The following is a 20,316-nucleotide window of genomic DNA, read 5'->3' as shown; positions in this document are numbered from 1 at the left end:
AACCCCTTTGAGAATCTGATGAAAGCTATGGGCTTCTCTCCTCAGAAAAAATGTACACACACAAAATTTCACTCATTTCTTAAAGTGTTTGAAGAATGTCTGTAGAAGGGATTGGATGGATGTGTGTTAGGATGGGGATGAACCCTAGCTGAAGCTGTCCTTGCTCCCTCCTCTTGATGTGGCCCCAGGCCCTGGGTCCCCCAATCTCCCTCCCCAAGACCCATGAGACAGAGGTGAAGTAATGATCAGCTTTATTATTGGCATGAAGGCAGGGAGGTGGTGACAGTGCCAGGCCCTTCTGTGGGTGAGGGGGCGGAGGGCTCGACCAGTTAGCTCCTATCTTCCAAGCTGGCCTCCCAATGAGGTCCAGGGCTCCAGGAGCCCCTGCCTTGCAGCAGAAGCAGTGGGTGGGCAGGTGGGCAGACTAGTTGGCATTGGATAGGTGGGCTCCTCAGGACTGCTCTGGAGCTGGGTTCGGGCTAGGGTTGGCAGGGGGTGGGGGGCGAGGCTGAATGTCTCTGGTGCGCATATAGGACAGCAGCTGCTCAGGGATCTCGGCCAGCACGTCCTTGGCTAGTCGGGCCATGCTCAGCACCTGGTTCCCCGACCGGTCAACATAGTCTCGGAATGGGACGAACTGAGATAGGCACAGACAATCAGGTGTGGGTAGTGGCCGGGAGAGAGGGGAGTAGAGGGAGTCAGTAGGGAGGCTTCCTCTTTGACCCCTAACATCTCTCCAGATATCACACTCTCTCTCTCCCCCTATCTTGAACAGCTTTCCACATTTGCTTTCTACCCACTCACTTTTTTTTTTTTCACCTTCTGTTCACCTTCAACTCACTCCATTTGGCTTCACGCAGTCTACTAAACTGCTTTTGCTAACGTTGTCAACCGCCCTGTGTTCCCAAATCAGTCCAGTGGGCAGTAATTGTCAGTCCTCATCTTGCTTGACTTCTCTTTAGCTTTCCATTACATTTGACCATAATCTTCCTGGACACATCCCACTCTTGACACATCATACTCTCCTGGATTTTCTCCTACCTTTCTGGATGATCCCCTACTTTTTCCCCCCTTATTCCTCTGGGCCTCCCTGATCTCTAAATCTGGTCCCTTCTCTCTCTCAATTCTCTTCCTGGGTGATTTCATACACTTCTATGCTTTAAAAACTGTTTCCTGATGACTCCCAAATTTATATATTCATCCCTGGCCTCTTTTTAAAGGTTCAGAGCCACATATTTAGTTGTCCATGTCACATCTCCATTCAGTTGTCATAGATACCTCAAACCCAATGTGTTCACAACTGAATTTTAGCCCTTTCTGCCAAGTCTGCTCTTCCTCCAGCTTTCCCCTTCCCAGTAAATGGGACTATCCCTCACCCAGCTGCTCATGCTAGAAAACTGAGATTCATCCTTGAAGCCCCCTCACACCTTATCACCATTTAATCAAATCATCAACTCTTGCAAAATTTTCTTAAATAATCTGAACCTGCTTCTTCTCTCCATCCTCACTGCTTCCATTCTCATCCAGATCCGTGTCTCCCCTCTGTTACTTTATTTATTTTTTAATTTTATTTATTTATTTATTTTTCCCCCAAAGCCCCAGTAGATAGTTGTACATCATAGTTGCACATCCTTCTAGTTGCTGTATGTGGCACGCGGCCTCAGCATGGCCGGAGAAGCAGTGTGTCGATGCGTGCCCAGCATCCAAACCCAGGCCGCCAGCAGCGGAGCGCACGCACTTAACCGCCAAGCCACAGGACCGGCCCATCCCCTCTGTTACTTTAAAGGCTTCCTCACTAACAGGTCTACCTGCCTTCTCTTGTCCTGCTACAGTCCACCCTCCATGCAGCAAAGATCCTCTTAAAATGCAAGTCTAACCATCTCACTCCCCTCTGTAAAATCCTTCAAGAGCTTTCCAATTCTTTTAGAACAAAATCCCAGTCTTCGTCATGACTGGCAAGGCATTGGCTCCCTTTTCCTCTCACTTACTGTGCTCTGCCATCCTGGCCTCTTGCCTTTTCCATGCCAATTCTTCTGAGTCTCAGGGCCTTCTCACATGCTGCTCCTCTGCCTGTAATACCTATCCCCTCCTTTAGGTTTCAGCTCAACTGTAATTTCCTCATAGAAGCCTTCCCTGACTATCCTACCTAATCAGGTTTCTGTTATAGGCTCTCAGAGTGGCATGTGCTGTTCCTCTGGAGCACTTATCACAATCTAATGAGATATTTAGCTGTGTGATTATTACTAGTTGCCTCCACTAGAGAGCGGGGGCCTTGGGATCTTCTCCACTATGGATCCACAATGGCTGCAGCAGCCTGCCTATTTCTCAAAGAGAATTTGTTCAATGAACGCAGGAAGGCTGAAAGAGCCATGAGGAGAAAGGTAGGTGTCTAAGAAAGCAGTAAGGGAGAGTAGCTGCCAGCTTAGCCTCTCCTTCCAACCATGCCTTTTGGCTCCATGACTTCTTCTCCCTGGTCAGGTCTACCTGAACGATGTCCCGCTCTGCGTAGCGTCCCCTAGAGGACACGCGTACGTCATCACCATCCAACTCTTCCATTGCTGCAGAAAAGACACTCCTCAGCTGATTGGCCTCTCCCACACCAACCCATGCCACCTCCCTCCCTCCTTAGCTCCCCTTCAGAGTCATCATGAGAATGCCTAATGGTTGTATCAAAGTCCTACAAATATTAGGCATTGTTATGGAGTTATTATTTGCTTTCCCATGAATCCATCCTTCCAGAAATCCCAGGAGGGAAGTATTGATATCAACAGCCTCGGTTATGATGAGGAAACAGGTTCAGAGAAGGTCTGTGATTTGGTCAAGGTCCAGCACAGGCATCCATCATATCTTTTCTGTGAGGCAAGCCTGGGTGCCCAGATCCACCCCTATTTTTCCCAGTTCTTGGTCCCACTCATGGACACCCCCACCCCATCCTACTCACCCTCAAACATGGCTGGTCCCACACCAACAATAATGATAGACATGGGCAGTGAGGAGGCCTATGAGGGAAAGAGGGTGAATGGTTGGGATGAGCAGCCATAATAAGGGAGGTAACTGTTGGGAAACAATTCTCTGTGTGTGTGTCATGTTTCTGCACATCTTGCAAGCAGAGACACTGATTCCCTTTGTTCCAGACTATCTTTTTAAGCATGCCTGCATATCAAACAGCCTTGAAAGACACAGTGTATTCCTTTAGAGCAAAGGGCAGGTTTATTATTAGCTAGTATAATAAAATGTCTTACACTGGAACAAAGGGCAGGCATGCTTACTGCCCATTATAAAAGATTCAGGTTCCCTAAGTTCAGGGTTTCTGTCCTATAATGCAACCCACTGTAGATGCAGATGTCATCTGGCCCTCTTCACATCATCTTTTGGGAATCGGGACTTAGGTAATCCGAGCTAATGCTGATACTCGAGCTACTGCTATTGCTGGGAATAACAAAGTCCTTTGTCTCTGATCCAGGAATCTTGTGTCTTCTGCCAGCATCCATGAAACTAGCAGGCTAACTTGTTAGCTTGAAAGTAGGGTAAAATCTCAACTCCTTCACATTTATTAACAGTGATCCCTCCCTGCCAAGCCCGCCTCCTCAGACTCACACTGACAATGGCCTCCTTGGTCTGTGTCATGTCAGAGATGACCCCATCGGTGATGATGAGCAGAACATAGTACTGGGAACCATCAGAGATCTTGGCTGCAGCCCTGGGTGAGAGGGCAAGGTCAGAATCCAGCTGAAAGCCCAGAGAGGCCAAGGGAACAGCCTACTCCTAAAGCTTCCACAGCCAGTGTATAAGCAGCGGACAAGGACTGGGGCTTCTGAAGCTCATGCTCCTTCCCCAGACCTGGCTGCCTGCCCTTGCCTGCCATCCCTCCGGTAACATTTATGGAGCACTTACTGTGGTGAGTACTGTGTTAGGCACTGGAGGTACCCAAGGAGAAAAAACAAATCCATCCCAGCCCTCTTGAGGGGGAACATTGATCCAAGAATCACAGAAATAGGTATAAAATTACACTTTAGACAAGTGCTATGATGGAAAGGAACACTGCTATGACAGTGTCTAGCAGGGGATCTGACATGGTCCAGAAGGTCAGTGAAGGCTTCTTTAAGGAAAAAATGTTTGAGGATGAAGGACAGGCTAAGTGAAGGGAGGATCATTCCAGGCAAAGGGAACAGCATAGACAAAGGGTCTGTGATGGGACTGAAGGAAGCCCACTCTGTCTGGAGCCCATAAAGTGAGGGAAGCAGAGTGGACCGTGTGGCTGAGATGGGCAGGGGCCAGACCACACAGGGCTTTGTCAGCCCTGGAAAGATTTTGGTGTTTACAAGAGCAAGACCAAAAGCTGAAGGCCTCCTTTCTTCCCTCTCTCATCCATTTCTTCTCTCCTTCCCTTCTCCCCTCTGCTGACCACATTCCATTGCCTGGGCTGCTGAGTCCTCAGCCAGTCTAACAGCTGCTCCCAGAGCTCCTTTTTCTTTTCTTACCATCAATATTTGAATCCAAGATTTTTCCATCTGAAAAGGACTTCAGAAGTCATTGACTCCAGTCCCCTTATTTTACATATAAGAAAAAATGAGACATTAAGAGAGCACAAAGGCCATGGCAGACCCTGGTCTCTTGACTTCCAGTCTCAGACTCTGTGTGGGTTGGAAAGGATTGAGCTGCACTATCCAATAAAGTAGCCCCAAGCCTCACGTGGCTATTGAAATTTAAATTAACTAAGTTAAGTAGAATTAAACATTCAGCTCCTTGTTCACCCTAGCTACATCTCAAGTGCTCAATATATGTATGTGGCTGGCAGCTACCATATTGGATAGCACAGATACAGAACATTTCCATCATTGCAGAAAGTTCTGTTGGATAGTGCTGGTATTTAAGCTTGATATCAAAAAATCAGAGGAAAGCAGGGTGAGAGTGGAGAATTCAAATAACTATGGCTCAGTTTGCCCAGCACTCTGGGTGGGAGTGGGTCATGATCCTCCTTAGTGTCCCCTGCTCCCTTACTGAATTCCGGCTGAAGCCTCTTCATAGGCCTGGACTGGTACCATTTCCTGTCACTCACTCATTTTACAAAGAGTCACTGCACACCTGCTGTGTGTCAGGCACCAAGCTTGGTGGTGAGATTGCAGCAGAGAATAGGGTATTATACTGAGGGAGATGGATACTTATACCATTGAGATGCATTCAGGTTAGGGCTTTGAGAATGTGACATCTGACCTAAGACCTGAAAAATAAGTAGGAGTTAGCCAGGTTAAAAGGGGTGGGGGTGGGGTTGTTGGGAAGGTAAAGGGAAAAGTGTTCCAGAGAGAGGGAATGGCATGTACAAGCCAAGAGAATGATCTAGGAGGCACATGTAGGACTAGAGAAGAGAGATGAGGCTAGAGCAGTGGGCGAAGGCCCACTCATGAGGGGATTTGTGAGCCAGGGGCAGTGGGGGACATGGAAGGGTTTGGGGACACAGGAGATACATCTTTGGCTCCCCATAGGTACCTGACATTCCCAAGGCCATTTAGACCTGGAGATGGGTGACTAGCTGAGGGAGGCCAGTGTGTGCCCCACTTGACTATTGGGTGAGAAACAATGAAGAGCCATCTGTGATCATCAGAATCACAGCTGCACACTTGACATACATGATCTAATTTAATCTTCACCACCATTCTGTGAGGGAGGCATATTTTTCATTCCTATTTTTTAAATGAGAAAACTGAAGTTCAGAGACATTATGTAGCATCCCCAAGGGGTGGTGAAGCCAGAGTCCAAACCCATTTTTGACCAACTGAGCCTAAAGCCTGAACTCTTGATTCCTTCACTCTCCGTTCCTGGCCTGCTCTTTGGGTGCTCCTTCACATACCTGCACATTCTGGTCATAGTGTACCGTTTTCTGTTTCCTGAGCTTGCCCCTTAATGCCTCTGTGCTTTTTTCACTTGCAGTTCCTTCTGCCGGGCCTACTCTGCACCTCTTTCTCTGATAAGGTCCAGCTCCCCCTCTAGACCCAGCCAAGCAGTCCTTTCCACAAGTAGGCTGCCTTGGGTCTCTCAGACTAGATTACACCCTCCCTTCCTGTCCCTCTGGCTTCTAGGATACTGCCCACCAAGATGCGCAGTCTGTCCTTCCAAATGGGTTCTCACACCCCTGAGGGTACCATCATGTGTACCCAGAGGGACCCACGGCCACAGGATACCTGGAGCATTCATTCTACTACGTGATCTGGTGGATAAAGCTAGATGACTCTAAGTACACTTAAAACACCTTTTTCCCCCCTAAATTAAAGCAAACATGGACACAATGTGGAAGAATGTAAAATTTGCATGAATTTTTAAGATAAAATATGGGGACTTCGAAGACATTTTCAGCTTGGCTGCTTTCAGCTGTGCCCCCAGATTCCCCTGGGAGAAGCAGTTGCTTGCCTTTGCTGACAGGCAACTTGCTGGAAAAGTCTGGGAAGCTCTGGCCTACAGAAGGTAATGATTTATTTATATTTCTGTCTCCTGCACCAACGCAGGAGCTCCCAAGGGCAGAGAGTAGATCTGATTCATCTGTGAGTCTCCAGTGTCCCAGTAGAGAACTGAGCACACAGCAGATGCCCTTTGAATAGTAATAATGATAATAATAGTAACAGTAATAGCTAACACACTTATAGTTCTAAGTGCTTGACATATGTTAATTTAGTTAATCCTCTCAACAACCCTATGATGTAGATATTATTATCCAGTTTTTACAATTGAGGAAACAGGCACAGAGAGGTTAAGAGTCTTGCCCAAAGTTACACAGCTAGTGAGTGGTAGAGTGCGTGTATTAACTTAGCTAGTCTGGCTCCACAGCCCACATTCGTGCTACATTGTGCCTTTACTGAACGTTTATTAAATGAATGAATGAATGAATGAATGAATGAACTATTGAACTTGCCCAAGATAATATTTAAGAAATCTGTTTAATAACAATAAAAAAATATATTCAGGCTCCAATATTAAGTGAAAAAATCAGTAGTGAAATATTAAATGTCATTTGACTGCAATTATGGATGCATAAGGAAAAGACTCCCAAGAACTATATATACATCCACACCCCTACAGGTGGTACCCTGGGTGAATTCTTCTTTCCCTTCTTCATCCTTGAAATTTTCTAAGGCAATGTTATGTTACTTTTCTAATTAAAGAAACTATATCCTCATTATGAATTAGAAAATAACCAATCTTCATTAGGGAAAAAGGAAGTCGATGGACATATAAATCTCCCTGAAATCCTGCCACTTTAATTCTTTGTTTTTCTTTCATCTTTTTACTTTCAAGCTCTCTGAGGTACTTTGTTTTAGCTGGGTCTCTTTTATTCAGCATATAGTAGGGTTTACTTATATTTTTTCTATTCAATCAGAGAATCTTTTTCTTTTAATAGGTGAGCTTATCCAATTTATGTTTATTGATATGTTTGGTTTTAGTTCTGTCATTTTATTTTATTTGAATTTTAAAAAATCATTTGATATGTGATCTGAGTTTTCTTTGCTTTGTATATTTTTATTCTCAAAATGTGGAGTTAACCATTTTTAGAAGTTACTGTTCTATTTTTTAATCTACCATTTAATGAGCACTTACTATGGGCCAGACACTGCTAATAATTCGTACATTGTTATCTAATTTTAGCCTCCCAATAACCCTATAAAGAAGGTGCTGTGTTATCCATTATTACACTCATTTACAGGGATGAAATGGAGGCTCAGACAGGCTAAGTTGCTTAAGGTCACACGGTTAGTGAGTGCTGGAGCCAGGATCACTCCCACATCTGATGCCAAAGCTTGTGCCTTAGCCGTTGTGCTATAGGCCCTTCTCTCTTTTCCCCAAACTTGAGGCCTGGGTTGTTGTTCCCAGGGAGTGGGGTTGGCATAGTTTGTTGACACCCTTTCTACCCCAGAATAAGGCATTATGTAACCTCTTTATACCAGAGCCTGGCCAACACTGAAACTTTCACCCTCTCCCCAAAGCCCAAGTTCACCCAAGAATAGTCCTGACTATCCTTGTCTGGATCCCCTCATACCCCCCAATCCCCACCCAGTTCCCTTACCTGGCCACTTGGTTGATGACAGGAGCAAAGTAGGTGGGCCCATAGAGCTGCACTGTGCGCAGGCTCTGGAAGTAGCTCTCCAGCACGCCCTCAATGCCCGCACAGTTGGGGTCCTCATCATTGTTGTTCTGTCAGGGAAGATGCCCTGCTGGGCTGAGCCCAGTGCAGGGTATACCCAGGAGTGCTCTGATCCCAGCTCACTCCTTCCTTTTTCCATCACTCTCTTTCATGCTCTTCTCCAAACTCCAGCCCTGCTCCCCTCCCTGCTGTGCCACCCTCTCATAGCTTCCTGCTCCTCCGCAGGTCCTTGACCCTTAAAAGAAATGTAAATAGAAGAAATTCTATTCCACCCACTTGAGTGGGCCAGATGCCAGAGCATGGAGTGTAGGCTCTGGCCAATACCATACCAGGGGGAACTGGTGGGAGATCCGTCCTTCTGGAGGCAGCTTGGCCCCAAAGCCGTAGGCTGGGAAGAGCTTGTCACTGTCGTAGTCTTGGATGATTTCTCCCACTGCCTTGAGGGCCATGGCATAGGCGCTGAGCTGGTAGGGACTCATGTAGTGCAGGGAGGTAGGCTGCAGGGGATTCCCTGTAGGGACACAGGAGCCCTAGCCTCATGGTCACCTTGATCATCCATCTGTTCACCTGCCTATCCTTGTATGCATCCATCCACCTATCCATTCATCTACTCTTTACTCATGTACTCCCTCATTATTTTACCCAATCATCCATATGTTCATTTATCCATCTATCCACCCACCAACCCCTATGTCTATCCATCAATTTATCCACCTACTCACACATCCATTCACCTGTCCACTGACCATAAATCCATCTTTCAATCTACCTATTCATCTCTATCCATCCACCTCTCTAATCTCTTATCCGACTATCCACCCACCTATCCATCCAACCATCCATCCATCCATCCATCCATCCATCCATCCCCTTGTCCACCTACCATTTCTCTTCCTTTCCCATCCATCCATACAGCCACATTCTTTTGTCCATCTATCCCTATCCATTCCATTCATTTACTTGTCTGTCTATCCTCATTTGGCTCCATCCACTTGTCCACTCATCCATTCCCTATCTACTTACCTGTTATTTCCCTAATTTAAACATCTGTCCATTTGTCCACCCACATACCCATCCATGCATCCACTTGTCTCACCTATTGTACTCACTCACCAACCTATCTACCCACTCAGTAATCACCCATTACCCATTTACCTACCCATCTCTCCTTATACCCCTATTCTTTTCCACCCATTCATTTACTCATCCATTTCTTGAGCTATCTATCCTTTCAACTTTCTTTGATCCATTTACCCACCTATTTTCCTGTACCCTCTGCCTACCCTTACACCCAATAATCTCTCCCCAGCACTCCTGCCCTAGTACCAGCCTGGCTGGGCTTTGCCTCAAGCCTGGGCTTCCTGGATAGGTGAACTCTTATTCCCAGGTCAGAATCCAGGCCAATCCCTAATGATTTCCTTAAAATTCCCCCACACATACACCCCATTTCCCCAGCCATGCCTCACCATTGGAAGCTGTGAAGTCAATGGCTACTGTGAAGTTCAGCTGCGTCCTGTTGGGGAGGTAGATGGATTGAGAAGTGAGGGATTAGTAATTATTATACCAGGATTTCTCCAACACTAGTGTGCATACGAATCACCTAGGGATCATGTTAAAATGCAGATTCTGATATGGATGGTCTGGGTGGAGCCTGAGATTCTACATTTCTAACAAACTTTTTTTTTGTGAGGAGGATCAGCCCTGAGCTAACATCTGCCAATCCTCCTCTTTTTGCTGAGGAAGACTGGCCCTGGGCTAACATCCGTGCCCATCTTCCTCCACTTTATATGGGACGCCACCACAGCATGGCTTGCCAAGTGGTGCGTCAGTGTGCACCCGGGATCCGAACCGGTGAACCCCGGGCCGCCGCAGCGGAGCGCGTGCGCTTAACCTCTTGCACCACTGGGCTGGCCCCTCTAACAAAATTCTAAGTGATGCAGATGCTGCTGGTCTGTGGAGCACACTTTGGGTAGCAGAATTAAATGCTTGCTATGTGACAAGTGTATTATGTGTAATTTAACTTAACCCTTACTATAGCCCTGAAGTAGTAATTAACATCTCCATTTTACATAGGAAAACAGTGAGGTTCAGAGAAGCAAAGTACCTTTTCCAGATCTGCCTGCTTTGACTGAACCAAGCAGAGTGTCTTCTGTAGAGTGCTTGGCTTTTCCCTCTCTCTTGGCCTCTCTCTCTTGCTTGGCCATAACTTTTGTCTGGGCCTCAGTCAGGTTACTGGGGCCACCTATGAAGACCACTGGTCTGTCATCTTCCCAGAGGGGACTGGAAGCTAGAGGTGAAAGGCAACCCCCTGAACAGAACTAAGACAGGCAACACTATGCATTTGACAGAGCACTTTATAGTTTGCCAAGTGTTTTAAAGTTTATCTCCATGATCTCATTGGACCCTGACCATTCATAAATAAGAAAACAGGCTCAGAACTGGGAGTAACTCATTGCTGGGCTTTCAGCCCAGAGCTTGGCCTGTGACTCACCCTCCCTTGATGTAATCAACAAAAGTGAATTCAGAGTCCACAGAGAAGGAGAGCAGCGTCACCTGTGGGACAGAACAGGCAGCCCTGCCACTTTGGAAATTGCAGTTGGGGTGGCAGAAGGGAGAGAGGCACATGATTCCACCCCCTGCCCCACCCTGTCCCACTCTGTCCTATTTCTGAAAGGGCAAAAAGGGGAAGCTATCAGAGACATATTTGGATTTCCAAAAGTATATTAAATTGGGAAATACAACTTAGGTTTTTAAAAAAATTCTGCAGAAGAGTAAAGATCCAAAAATTTTCCTCAGGTGAGGAAAAAAAAACCAAAACAAAGAAAACCTTAGATGGTGCTACCTTGTGTCCAGCATTACTGTATCCAAGTAATCTGTGCTCACAGCCTTCCCATACCCCCAACATTTGTCACGCTATGTCGATGATGATAGAAACAGAAGAATCCAAGAAAGCCAGAGCTCCAGGGAGCACTCACAGTTCCCGAGTTGACATATTTCTTCTTCTTACATTTCTTCCGAGGGTTAAGTACCTAAGTGAGGAAGATAACAGTGATGGTGGGAAACAGAGGAAGGGAGCTACAGACTGAGCACAGTGAGAGGGAGGGCCTGGGCAACTGCACAGGGCGAGAGCTCTCACCTCATACACTGTGAACTGGTTCTGGGCCTTGCGCAGCTCCCGGTAGCTGGTGGTGAACTCACCGATGAAATCATGACTGCAATGAGGCCAGGAGTGGGAGAGCAGCTGCTGCTGCTGGCTTGGAGCCAGCCCTGAAACCAGTCTTTTATTCCCACTATCCCCTGCCTCTACTTGGGCTGCAGGGCACTGGGGCTGGGGCCAGAAGAAGGGCCAAGCTAAGGGGAAAAGACAGTGTCCCAGAGAAACAACTGAGGGGATCAGTTATACCCAAGGTCCTGGCATCTATCATCACCTTTCCTGGCTCCCAAGGCCACTTTGGGATTCCTGGTGAATGTACTACATATTATAGGGAATTGTTTGGGTTAAGTACAGGAGAAGGCAGTACTCTGTGGGGCAGTTCTACCTTCCATCCCGGTCCCAGTCGTACACATCAATCTTCACTGTTCTGAAATGCAGGAGATAAACATAGGCTGGGTGTGTATGATAAATCCTAGAGAAACCCCCACCCCCTTAACCATATACAGATCATCCTCCCATCCACCCATCTGTCCTTCTTCTCATCTATCCATTCATCCTATCTGTTCATTCATCAGTCCATGCACATGCCCAACCATCTGCTGCCACTACCACTATTACTACTACTACTGTATTTGTACCACTATTACTATTCTTTGCCACTTATTGAGTCTTACTATATTCCAGGCATTGTTCTCAGCATTTTCACAGATTGTCTCATTTAATTTGACAACCAGCCTATAAAGTAAGTACTATTATTCTTACTTATGGATAAGGAAGCTGAGGTTAAAAAGTAACTAGTAAGTCATTGAGCTGAGATTTACAGTAGTTGCCCCTTATTCACGGTTTTGCTTTCCGTGGTTTTAGTTACTTGCAGTCAACTGTGGTCCAGAAATATTAAATGGAAAATTCCAGAAATAAACAATTCGTAAATTTTAAATTGTGCTCCATCCCGAGTAGCATGTTGAAATCTTGCGCCGTCCCATTCTGTCCCACCCAGGATGTGAATCATCTCTTGTCCAGCATATCCATGCTGTATATGCTACCTGCCTGTTAGTCACTTAGTAGCTGTCTCAGTTATCAGATCGACAGTTGTGGTATTGCAGTGCTTGTGTTCAGGTAACACTTATTTTACTTTTTTTTTTTAATTTTATCTATTTATTTATTTTTCCCCCAAAGCCCCAGTAGGTAGTTGTATGTCATAGCTGCACATCCTTCTAGTTGCTGTATGTGGGACGCGGCCTCAGCATGGCCGGAGAAGCAGTGCATCGGTGTGCGCCCGGGATCCGAACCTGGGCCGCCAGCAGCAGAGCGTGTGCACTTAACCGCTAAGCCACGAGGCCGGCCCAACCCTTATTTTACTTAATAATGGCTCCAAAGCACAAGAGTGGTGATGCTGGCAATTCAGATATACAGAAAAGAAGTTATTATTGTTAATCTCTTATTGTGCCTAATTTATAAATTAAACTTTATCATAGGTATGTATGTATAGGAAAAAACACAGTATATATAGGGTTCAGTACTATCCACGGTTTCAGGCATCCCCCTGAACGTATCCCCCCGTGGATAAGGGGTGACTACTGTAAACTCAGACGTCATAGTTCCAAAGACCTTGTTCTTGACTACTATGCCTAAGTCATCCTATATGTCCATCTATCTGTGTGGCAGTCCATTCAACTATCTATCTAACCATCTAGCCACCCATTTACCCATACATTTGCCAAACCAATTGCCTATTAATCCTTATCTTTATCCACCTATCTAACTATACATCCAGCCATTCACTGACTCGTTGATGCATGCAAACATCCATCTGTCTGTCCATTCATCTATTCAATCAAACACCCAACTATCTGACATGTGTTCATCTGATCATCCATTCATCTACATAACCATCCATTTATGTGCCCATCCATCCTTCCACCCACCCACTTATCTTCATACTTCCCATTTGTTAGTTCATATGATCAGCCTATCCATCTACTTTACACTCATCCATCAACTAATGTAGTCACTAATCCATCTATCCCTCTACTCCCCATTCATCTGTCCTTCCATCAATCCACCTATCACTCTACCTATTTATCCTCCTGTTTTTCAAATCATCCCTCTGCCTCTCCAGCCATCCACCAATCTCTCCTATACCCTTCCATCCACTCATCTGTTTACTCATCCATCTGTTAATCCATCCATCATCTGTCCATTGACTAATCTGCCTATCAGTCCACTTATCCATTCATCCATCTCCTTTTCTACCCACCCACCAATCCTCTTAAACACCCATCCATATACCCATCCATCCATTCACCAGTTTATCTATCCATCTGACCATCCATCCATGAATCTGCTCATTCATTCGTTCATTTGCCCTTTCATCGACCCACATGTCCATTCATCCACCTATCCATCCATGTGGCTACTTATCTACTTTACCATCCACCCATCTCCATGCCCAAAACTCTGTCTCACTGAGCAGGATCCCCCACTTCTGCCATCATTCTGGGGCCCAGGAACCCCACTCTCATACCCTTGTTCCCTTACTCCCTAGCTTATGCTGAAGCAGACCTGTCATAGTCTCCATTGCACAGTGCCCGCACAGGGATGCTGAAGGGCTGCCACACGGGGTTCAGCGTGTTTTTCACAACCTCTGTCTTGTGGCAGATTGTGAACCTGGATAGGAGCAAGAGGATTGGAACCTGCCTTTGGGGTAGGACTGAGCACAGAGATAGGGCATCATACTCTGGGAGATTCCTGGGATTCTCCCACTTGTTAGGCACATATTGTGTGCTGCCTTGAGTGAATTCTAGGCTCAGGTCCTGGTGGAGTCTAAGATGCCCCACACCCAGCCTAAGAGCCCTAATGGGCGCATGGTCACAGTGCTGGTGAGGGGCTGCCATCGGAGATGGCGGTGACTCACGTGCCATCCTCATTGCTCCTGTAGAACACAAGGAAGGGGTCTGATTTCCCAAAGAAGTCCTTCTTGTCTAGCTTGTTTGCACACAGCTGCATGGTGGCAATGTCCTAGGGGTGAAGTTGGGCTGTTGACACTCGAATTGCCCATAGCCTCAGACAGCCCACTAAAGGGAATTGGGAGAGAGAAAGGAGCCTCCTGGGTCTAGCATGTGGCCCTTACTGACCCGACAATTGCTAAGCTCCTCTGCGATCAGCAATATGGTCCCACACTTCTTGCCTGGAACACCCCTGGAAGGAGAAAAACCCTCTTTGTGAGGGGGGGAGGTTAGGCAACAAGGATTAGGGTGGCCAACCTGGGATTGGGTGGGCCAGAGGATTCAATTTGCCAATTACTGACAGTCCCCTGAGTGTGTTCCCTTCTGTCTTGGGTGGCTCTTGGTGGGGAAGGGCCTGACTTTGACTGGAGAGGGGTCTGTAGTCTGGAAGGAAGGGGTTAAGCCAGCCTAGGTGGACATTTCATAATGGTAGCATGGGAAAGACATAGGATTTAGAGTTCTAGGCAAGTTATTTCCCCTTTCTTTGGGCCCTAGTTTTCTCCTGTATGAAATGGGACTTATACCCACCTCTCAGGGCTGTGAAGAGATCTGAGTGAGTGCATGGAAGGAAAAGAAATTGGTAAGCTTTATAGATATGAAGGAGGTGGTTATATTTCTCAAAGCAGACTCTGGTATCTACTGTATGCCAGGCACTGTGCTGGGTATGAATCGGTCAGTTGGCACTCTCCAGCTCTGCTAGACCCTACCCTTGGGGAGCTCCAGAAGGAGGTGGGATGTCAAAGCCAATATGCAAGTAGAGTGTGATGTAGCAGTCCTGAATGAGGGAGAGGAATTTCTATCTAGACCTGGGGCAAAAGGGCTGGTTTGTTAGGTCAAAGACTACGCTTTCCAAAGAAGCAAGAAGAAGAGGGAGATAAAAAAGACAAAGGAAGTCTTATTCTCTCCTGACCCAAGAAGGGACACTCTCATGTGCTTGAAGGATGCATACCAGGACACCCATTCCCACTTGCCTTGGGTCTCTAAGAAGTCAGGGACCTTGTTGATAGGGGGCTGTGAAGCCCAATCCCCACAGGGATCCAAAGTGTGGCAGGAAGAAAGCTAGGTCAGGAGTGTCCTCAGTTCAAGTCCCGACTCCAACCTGCTGTGTCCTTTTCCCCATCTTTAAAATGAGAATGCTGAACCATTTCTTTGGCTCCTTCGATCTCTGAGTCTCTGTGCTTTAAAAAGATGGAGTGTGAGGAGTACTGGGACTCTTCACCTGCACATCCAGGACCAAGTCACTGATCCTATTGCCGTCTCGCTGTGCTTTGCCTCCTTGATGTTCTCCCTCACCTCCTCACCCGGTGTGAATTCCAGTGAATGATTATAAGTCACTCCCTTGCATCCTACCCCTTTCCCCTTGCCCTGCTCTCACCTTGATATACTTATTTGGCAGAACCACAGCCCTAATTAAATCCAGTTCTCTGCCTAACTCATACTGCACCTGTGCAGCTGAATAGGGCCAGAGGAAAACACACAATCATGCTAATCAGTTTCATTTTAAACACATGACCACAAACCTCAAGAGGGTCCTAACCATACTACACACCCCGAGTCCCTTCACTCTCCAGTTCAGCTCAATGGCATTCACTCCTCCTCCCTTCTCCTCAAACCCAAAAAGCCTCCTTCATCCTCACTCTCAGCCAAGGACCTTGTTTCCTACTTCACTGACAAAACTCAAGCAACCAGGAGAGAATGTCCACAGACCCACCACCACACCCACCCTGCCCTCATCCACGTAACTGTGCCTTGCTACCATAGCTGTAAATGACTGCCTGTGTGCCTATGTATCCCTCCACCGTGTGCTCCATTCCACACCCTCTTGGCTGCACAAGGACATCACTCCAGCAATTCTCCCCTCTTTTTATTATGTCAATTTTTCAGTTTCTACTGGGTCATTCCCATTGACATACAAATGTGGTATAATTTTTCTTACGTTAAAAAATTACAAGCCTATTCTGCACTTCATTTCCCTCTCCAGCCACTCTCCTTTTCTCTTCTCTTTGCAGCAAAACCCCTTGAAGATTCCTTGAAGATTCTCATTTCTCTCTTCAATTCTCTTCTAAACCTCTCCAGCCAGGCTGTCATTCCCACCTCTCCTTCAAAACTATGCTTGTCAGTCACCAGTGACCTCCATCTTGCTAAATCCAGCCGCCAATTCCCACTTCTCACCTTACTTGACCTGCAGCAGTATTTGACGTGGTTGATCACTCTCTCCTCTTTGATGTATGTCCTTCACTTTGCTTCCAGGACAACACCACCTTCTCTTGGTTCTCCTCCTACTTCATTAATGCTCCTTCTCAGTCTCCTTTTCTAGTTCTAACTCACGGAGTCTCAGTCTTTGGTCTTCTCTCTCCTCCCTCCCTGGTGATTTCATCTAGTCTCATGGCCTTAAAGAGCATCTAAGACTCATGTATCTTACTGCCTGTTTGACATATCAAATGTCTAATAAAAATTATAAAATTCAACGTGTTGGACTGAACTCCTGATTGAATCCCCCCCTACTTCTTACTCCTCCCTTTTTTTTTCTTTACCCTCTCAGTTTATGGCAACTCCATCCTTCCAGTTGTTCAGGCCAAAGGCCTTGGTGTCATCTTCAACTCCTCTTTTTCTGTCACATCCATATTCAATCTGTTGGCTCCACCGTTGAAATATATCCAGAATCTGACCACGTCTCCCCTCATTCACTGCTACCATCCTGGATTACTGTAAATAGCCTTCTAATTGGCTCCCTGCTTCTATCTTTGTCCACCTAAGGTTTATTCTCAATCCAGCAGCCAGCATCATCCTTTGAAAGCATAGCCAGATCATGTCACTTCTCTGCTCAGAACCCTCCAGTGACTCCCCAACTCAGAGTAAAGGCTAAATCCTTACAGTAGCTACAAGGCCCTCACTGTTAATTCTCCATCTGCACCTCCTCCTTCCTTCCCCCTTGTTCACTTGGCTCCGGCCACATTGGCCTCCTTGATGCTCTTTGATTGTATCAGGCTTTTGCACTGGTAGTTTCCTTTGCCTGGAACACTTCTCCTCCAGATATCTGCACGGCTCACTCCCTTACCATCTTCAGGTCATTGCTCTGAAGTTACCTCTCCATGAGGCCAACTCAACCACTCTGTTGAACAGTGCACCTCCCACCCGCCCAGCATTTCTAATCCCGCTTATGCTTCTCTGCTTTGCCTTTCTTCCATGGCACTTAATGTCTTCTAATATATTATGTAATGTACTTATTTATGATGTCTATTTTGTACTGTCTCTACCCCTCTTCCATAGTATAAGCTCCCTGAGGGCAGGAACTTTGTTTTGTTCACCAGTGCAACTTACACCCCTTAAACAGTAGCTGACGTAGAGTATGTGCCCAGTAGTATTTGTGGAATGGATAAATCCCTGGTGCCTAGCAGGTATACAAAATGTGTTGATAAATATTTAGTGAGTGAATGTAATGGAAATTCCAGAGAACTTGATTTAGGCAGGGGAAGCTTCCTGGAGGAGAAGGGCTTGGAAGTGGACCTTAAAGTTTGAATCAGACTTAGAAATAGAGAGAGGAGAGAGAGAGACGACATATCAGGCCTGAGACTGACTTGAGCAAAGCCCTGGAGATTGGACTTTCCCACGAGGGTGAAGGGAGCCACTGAAGGCTCCTGACCAGGGGGAATCCCAGCCTCCACTGCTATCTGGTCAGAAGCATCTTTGCGAGGAGATTTTGGAGGTGCCCACCCTTCTCCCCTGCACCCCTTCCAGTTCAGCTCACGTGAGGGGTCGCTCTACGCGGCTGCCCTGGCCTCCGATCACCTCTCCCAGGGCCAGGAACGCTTGTCCCAGGAAATCCTGCACCGGGACACAGAGTCAGCGAGGCCAGGAGGAGCTGGGGGCGCAGAGTCCCAGCCCAGCCCTGGTGATGCTGCCGCACTGACCAGGGCTTTCTGAGGTGGCAGAATGTCACAAGAACCACCGCCTGGCATGTGCTTTAAAGGAGGGGGAGGGGGTCCCCACTCAAGCTCTGCTTCTTGGTCCTGCCATCACCTTAAGCTGCTCTCCACGATGCCATCCCACCCCTCACCTCTCACCCGCCGTCCACACCCGTTCAGCCTCACCTTCTGCAGGTCCCAGTGGCAGCCGAGAAGGAAGAGAAGCAGTGAGTAAGAGGCACAGGCAGGAAATCGAGGCAGGAGCAGGAGAGGAGGGCCAGGAGGGTGGGTTCAGGCAGAACAAAGAAGGCAGAGTCGGGGTTGAGGGGTAGGGGAGTTCTAAGGAGGGTCGTTTAACACACTGAGCTCCGCCTGTGTGCCCAACCAGCCTGGGAGGGGATGCCCGCTCACCGGTTTGGAGATGTTGGTTTTGGAGTCAACGTTGTACCTGGGAAGAGAGTGGAACCAGTGTGGGGCGAGGCTGGTGGGAGAGAGCCTGGAAAAGGGGTCGAGTTTCGAGTCCTGGTTAAAATTGTGGGTGGAGGGAGGGGCGGCATTGGACTCGAGTTCAACCTGGATCTCCTTTGGGGCAGGAGCCAGGGTCAGAGGGGATCAGGTCTGGAGCGAGGCCAAGTCAGAGGCCTGCTGGGGGCGGAGTCATATCAGGGGCGGGGCCTATTCGGAGGCGGAGCTAAATGAAAGAGCAGAGTTGTGGGCAGGACCAGGCCTGGGGAGTGAACTGGATTGGAACTGACCTAAGGGCAGGGCCAAACTAGACTTGGGGGCGGAGCTAAGACTAGAGTGGAGCTCTTCAGAGTGGGACCAAACTGGGCCTCGGGGAGGAGCCAGGCCGGGAGGCCAGGCGGGGCGGGGCCGGCCAGAATTTCGGGCGTATCCAGGTCGGGGGGTGGGGGTGGGGGGCGGTCCAAGCCAGAATTCTGGGCGGGGCTCACACATCAAAGCGCAGATTTTGCTTTTCCTCAAAGAAATAGTCTAGGACGAATTTGCGCACGAAGTCTGGGTTCAGCGTGTTGTCGATCACTTCGGTCCGTCCGAACTGGATGGGGGTTGGAGAGTCAGCGCGAGGCCTGCAAGGGGGCAGGTGATTCCCGGGGGCGGCTCTGGGCTGGGAGAGGGCTCTGGGACTCACCTCCCGCCACTCCTGGCTGGCCCGGCTCTGCGTGTAAAGCACCACCACTGCAGGCAGGAGCAAGGGCAGGGAGGGAAGGACGTCAGGTCGGGCGCACCCCCTCCTCGCCCGTCAGTCGCGCCCGGACCCCAGGTACCCACTCCCGCCCTGGGCGCCGCCTACTGGGGTCGGACTTGGAGAAGGTGTCGAGGTCCAGCAGGTTCCTAGAGAAAGCGACAGGCAAATGGACAGAGGATCATCCCGGTGCCCACCGCCTCATCTCTGCCCTGAGTTGGGTCCCCGGGGAAGGCATGGGGCTCAAATCGCACCTCCCTCCCCCATTACTACACCCAGCCGGGGTCTGCGTTGTCAGCATCCTGGACAGCACCGGAAATCTCAGCCCAAGAACCGTGTCTCTGCGGACTGGACGCGTGTGCGTCCAGACTGTCTCCAAGGGCCCAGGAAAGAGGGTTAGCCTCCAGAACTTTGTCCTCCGGGGGCCCAGATCCTACTGGACCCCCGCAACCCATCCCTTGAACCCGCAGGCTGAGCCCTCTTTTGTGGGTGGGGCTGTTCAAGGAAACCCCCACCCCGAACCCGCCAGCGACTCCCCTGAGTCTGCATCCGCGATTTTTCGCCCCGAAGCTTCTCTCCCCTCCCCCCGCGGGTCTAGCCCTTGTCCGCGCCGAGCCCCGGAGCCGGTTGGGGTTGGGACACTGCCTAAGCTCTCCCCAGAGTGGCCCGCTCACCGGCAGGACACGGTAATTTCAATCTTGGTGGCCGGGACGTTGCGCTCAGAGGCTCCGCTGAGAGACATGACTGGTTCGGTGGCCGTAGCCGCGGGAGGCTGCGAGACCGGGGCCGCCGGGGCTAGGGGCGGCGGCGGCAGCGGCGGGGTCGGCCCGTGTGCCGCGGCGGCGGCGGCTGCCCTCCCTCCAGCTGTGCGTGCGCTCCGGCCGCTGGCGCCTTGACTGTGGCCGCCGGCCGCAGCG

General features: G+C 48.5%; 1 protein-coding gene across 1 annotated transcript; it reads right to left on the bottom strand.

Annotated features, from left to right (window-relative positions):
• Nucleotides 1-252: 252 nt before the first annotated feature.
• Nucleotides 253-20,198, bottom strand: CPNE9 (copine family member 9). Its single transcript, XM_087431425.1, has 20 exons — nucleotides 20,074-20,198; nucleotides 19,508-19,548; nucleotides 19,346-19,392; nucleotides 19,149-19,252; nucleotides 18,607-18,643; nucleotides 18,039-18,115; nucleotides 14,420-14,483; nucleotides 14,200-14,303; nucleotides 13,848-13,952; nucleotides 11,671-11,712; nucleotides 11,268-11,343; nucleotides 11,107-11,160; nucleotides 10,623-10,684; nucleotides 9,598-9,644; nucleotides 8,461-8,642; nucleotides 8,054-8,181; nucleotides 3,598-3,700; nucleotides 2,942-2,999; nucleotides 2,485-2,558; nucleotides 253-637 (listed from the first exon to the last, which is right to left on the bottom strand). The coding sequence occupies exons 1-20, from the start codon at nucleotides 20,139-20,141 to the stop codon at nucleotides 452-454; spliced, it is 1,659 nt and encodes a 552-aa protein (XP_087287551.1). The 5' UTR covers nucleotides 20,142-20,198; the 3' UTR covers nucleotides 253-451.
• Between the last annotated feature and the right edge of the window lie 118 nt (nucleotides 20,199-20,316).

Source organism: Ceratotherium simum, chromosome 5 (assembly GCF_057802395.1).
Source record: "Ceratotherium simum simum isolate JZ-2026a chromosome 5, ASM5780239v1, whole genome shotgun sequence".
Lineage (NCBI taxonomy): Eukaryota > Metazoa > Chordata > Mammalia > Perissodactyla > Rhinocerotidae > Ceratotherium > Ceratotherium simum.
This window is presented reverse-complemented; position numbering and strand designations above follow the sequence as displayed.

What these genes read in the sequence shown, in the direction of transcription:
- CPNE9 (XM_087431425.1), bottom strand. Translation starts at nt 20,141, where the DNA reads ATGTCTCTCAGCGGAGCCTCTGAGCGCAACGTCCCGGCCACCAAGATT. An exon ending in AGGAGCTTAGCAATTGTCGG is followed by an intron (nt 14,304 to 14,419) that starts GTCAGTAAGGGC and finishes CTTCACCCCTAG; the next exon opens with GACATTGCCACCATGCAGCT. An exon ending in GTTGATTACATCAAGGGAGG is followed by an intron (nt 9,645 to 10,622) that starts GTGAGTCACAGG and finishes CCTCCCCAACAG; the next exon opens with GACGCAGCTGAACTTCACAG.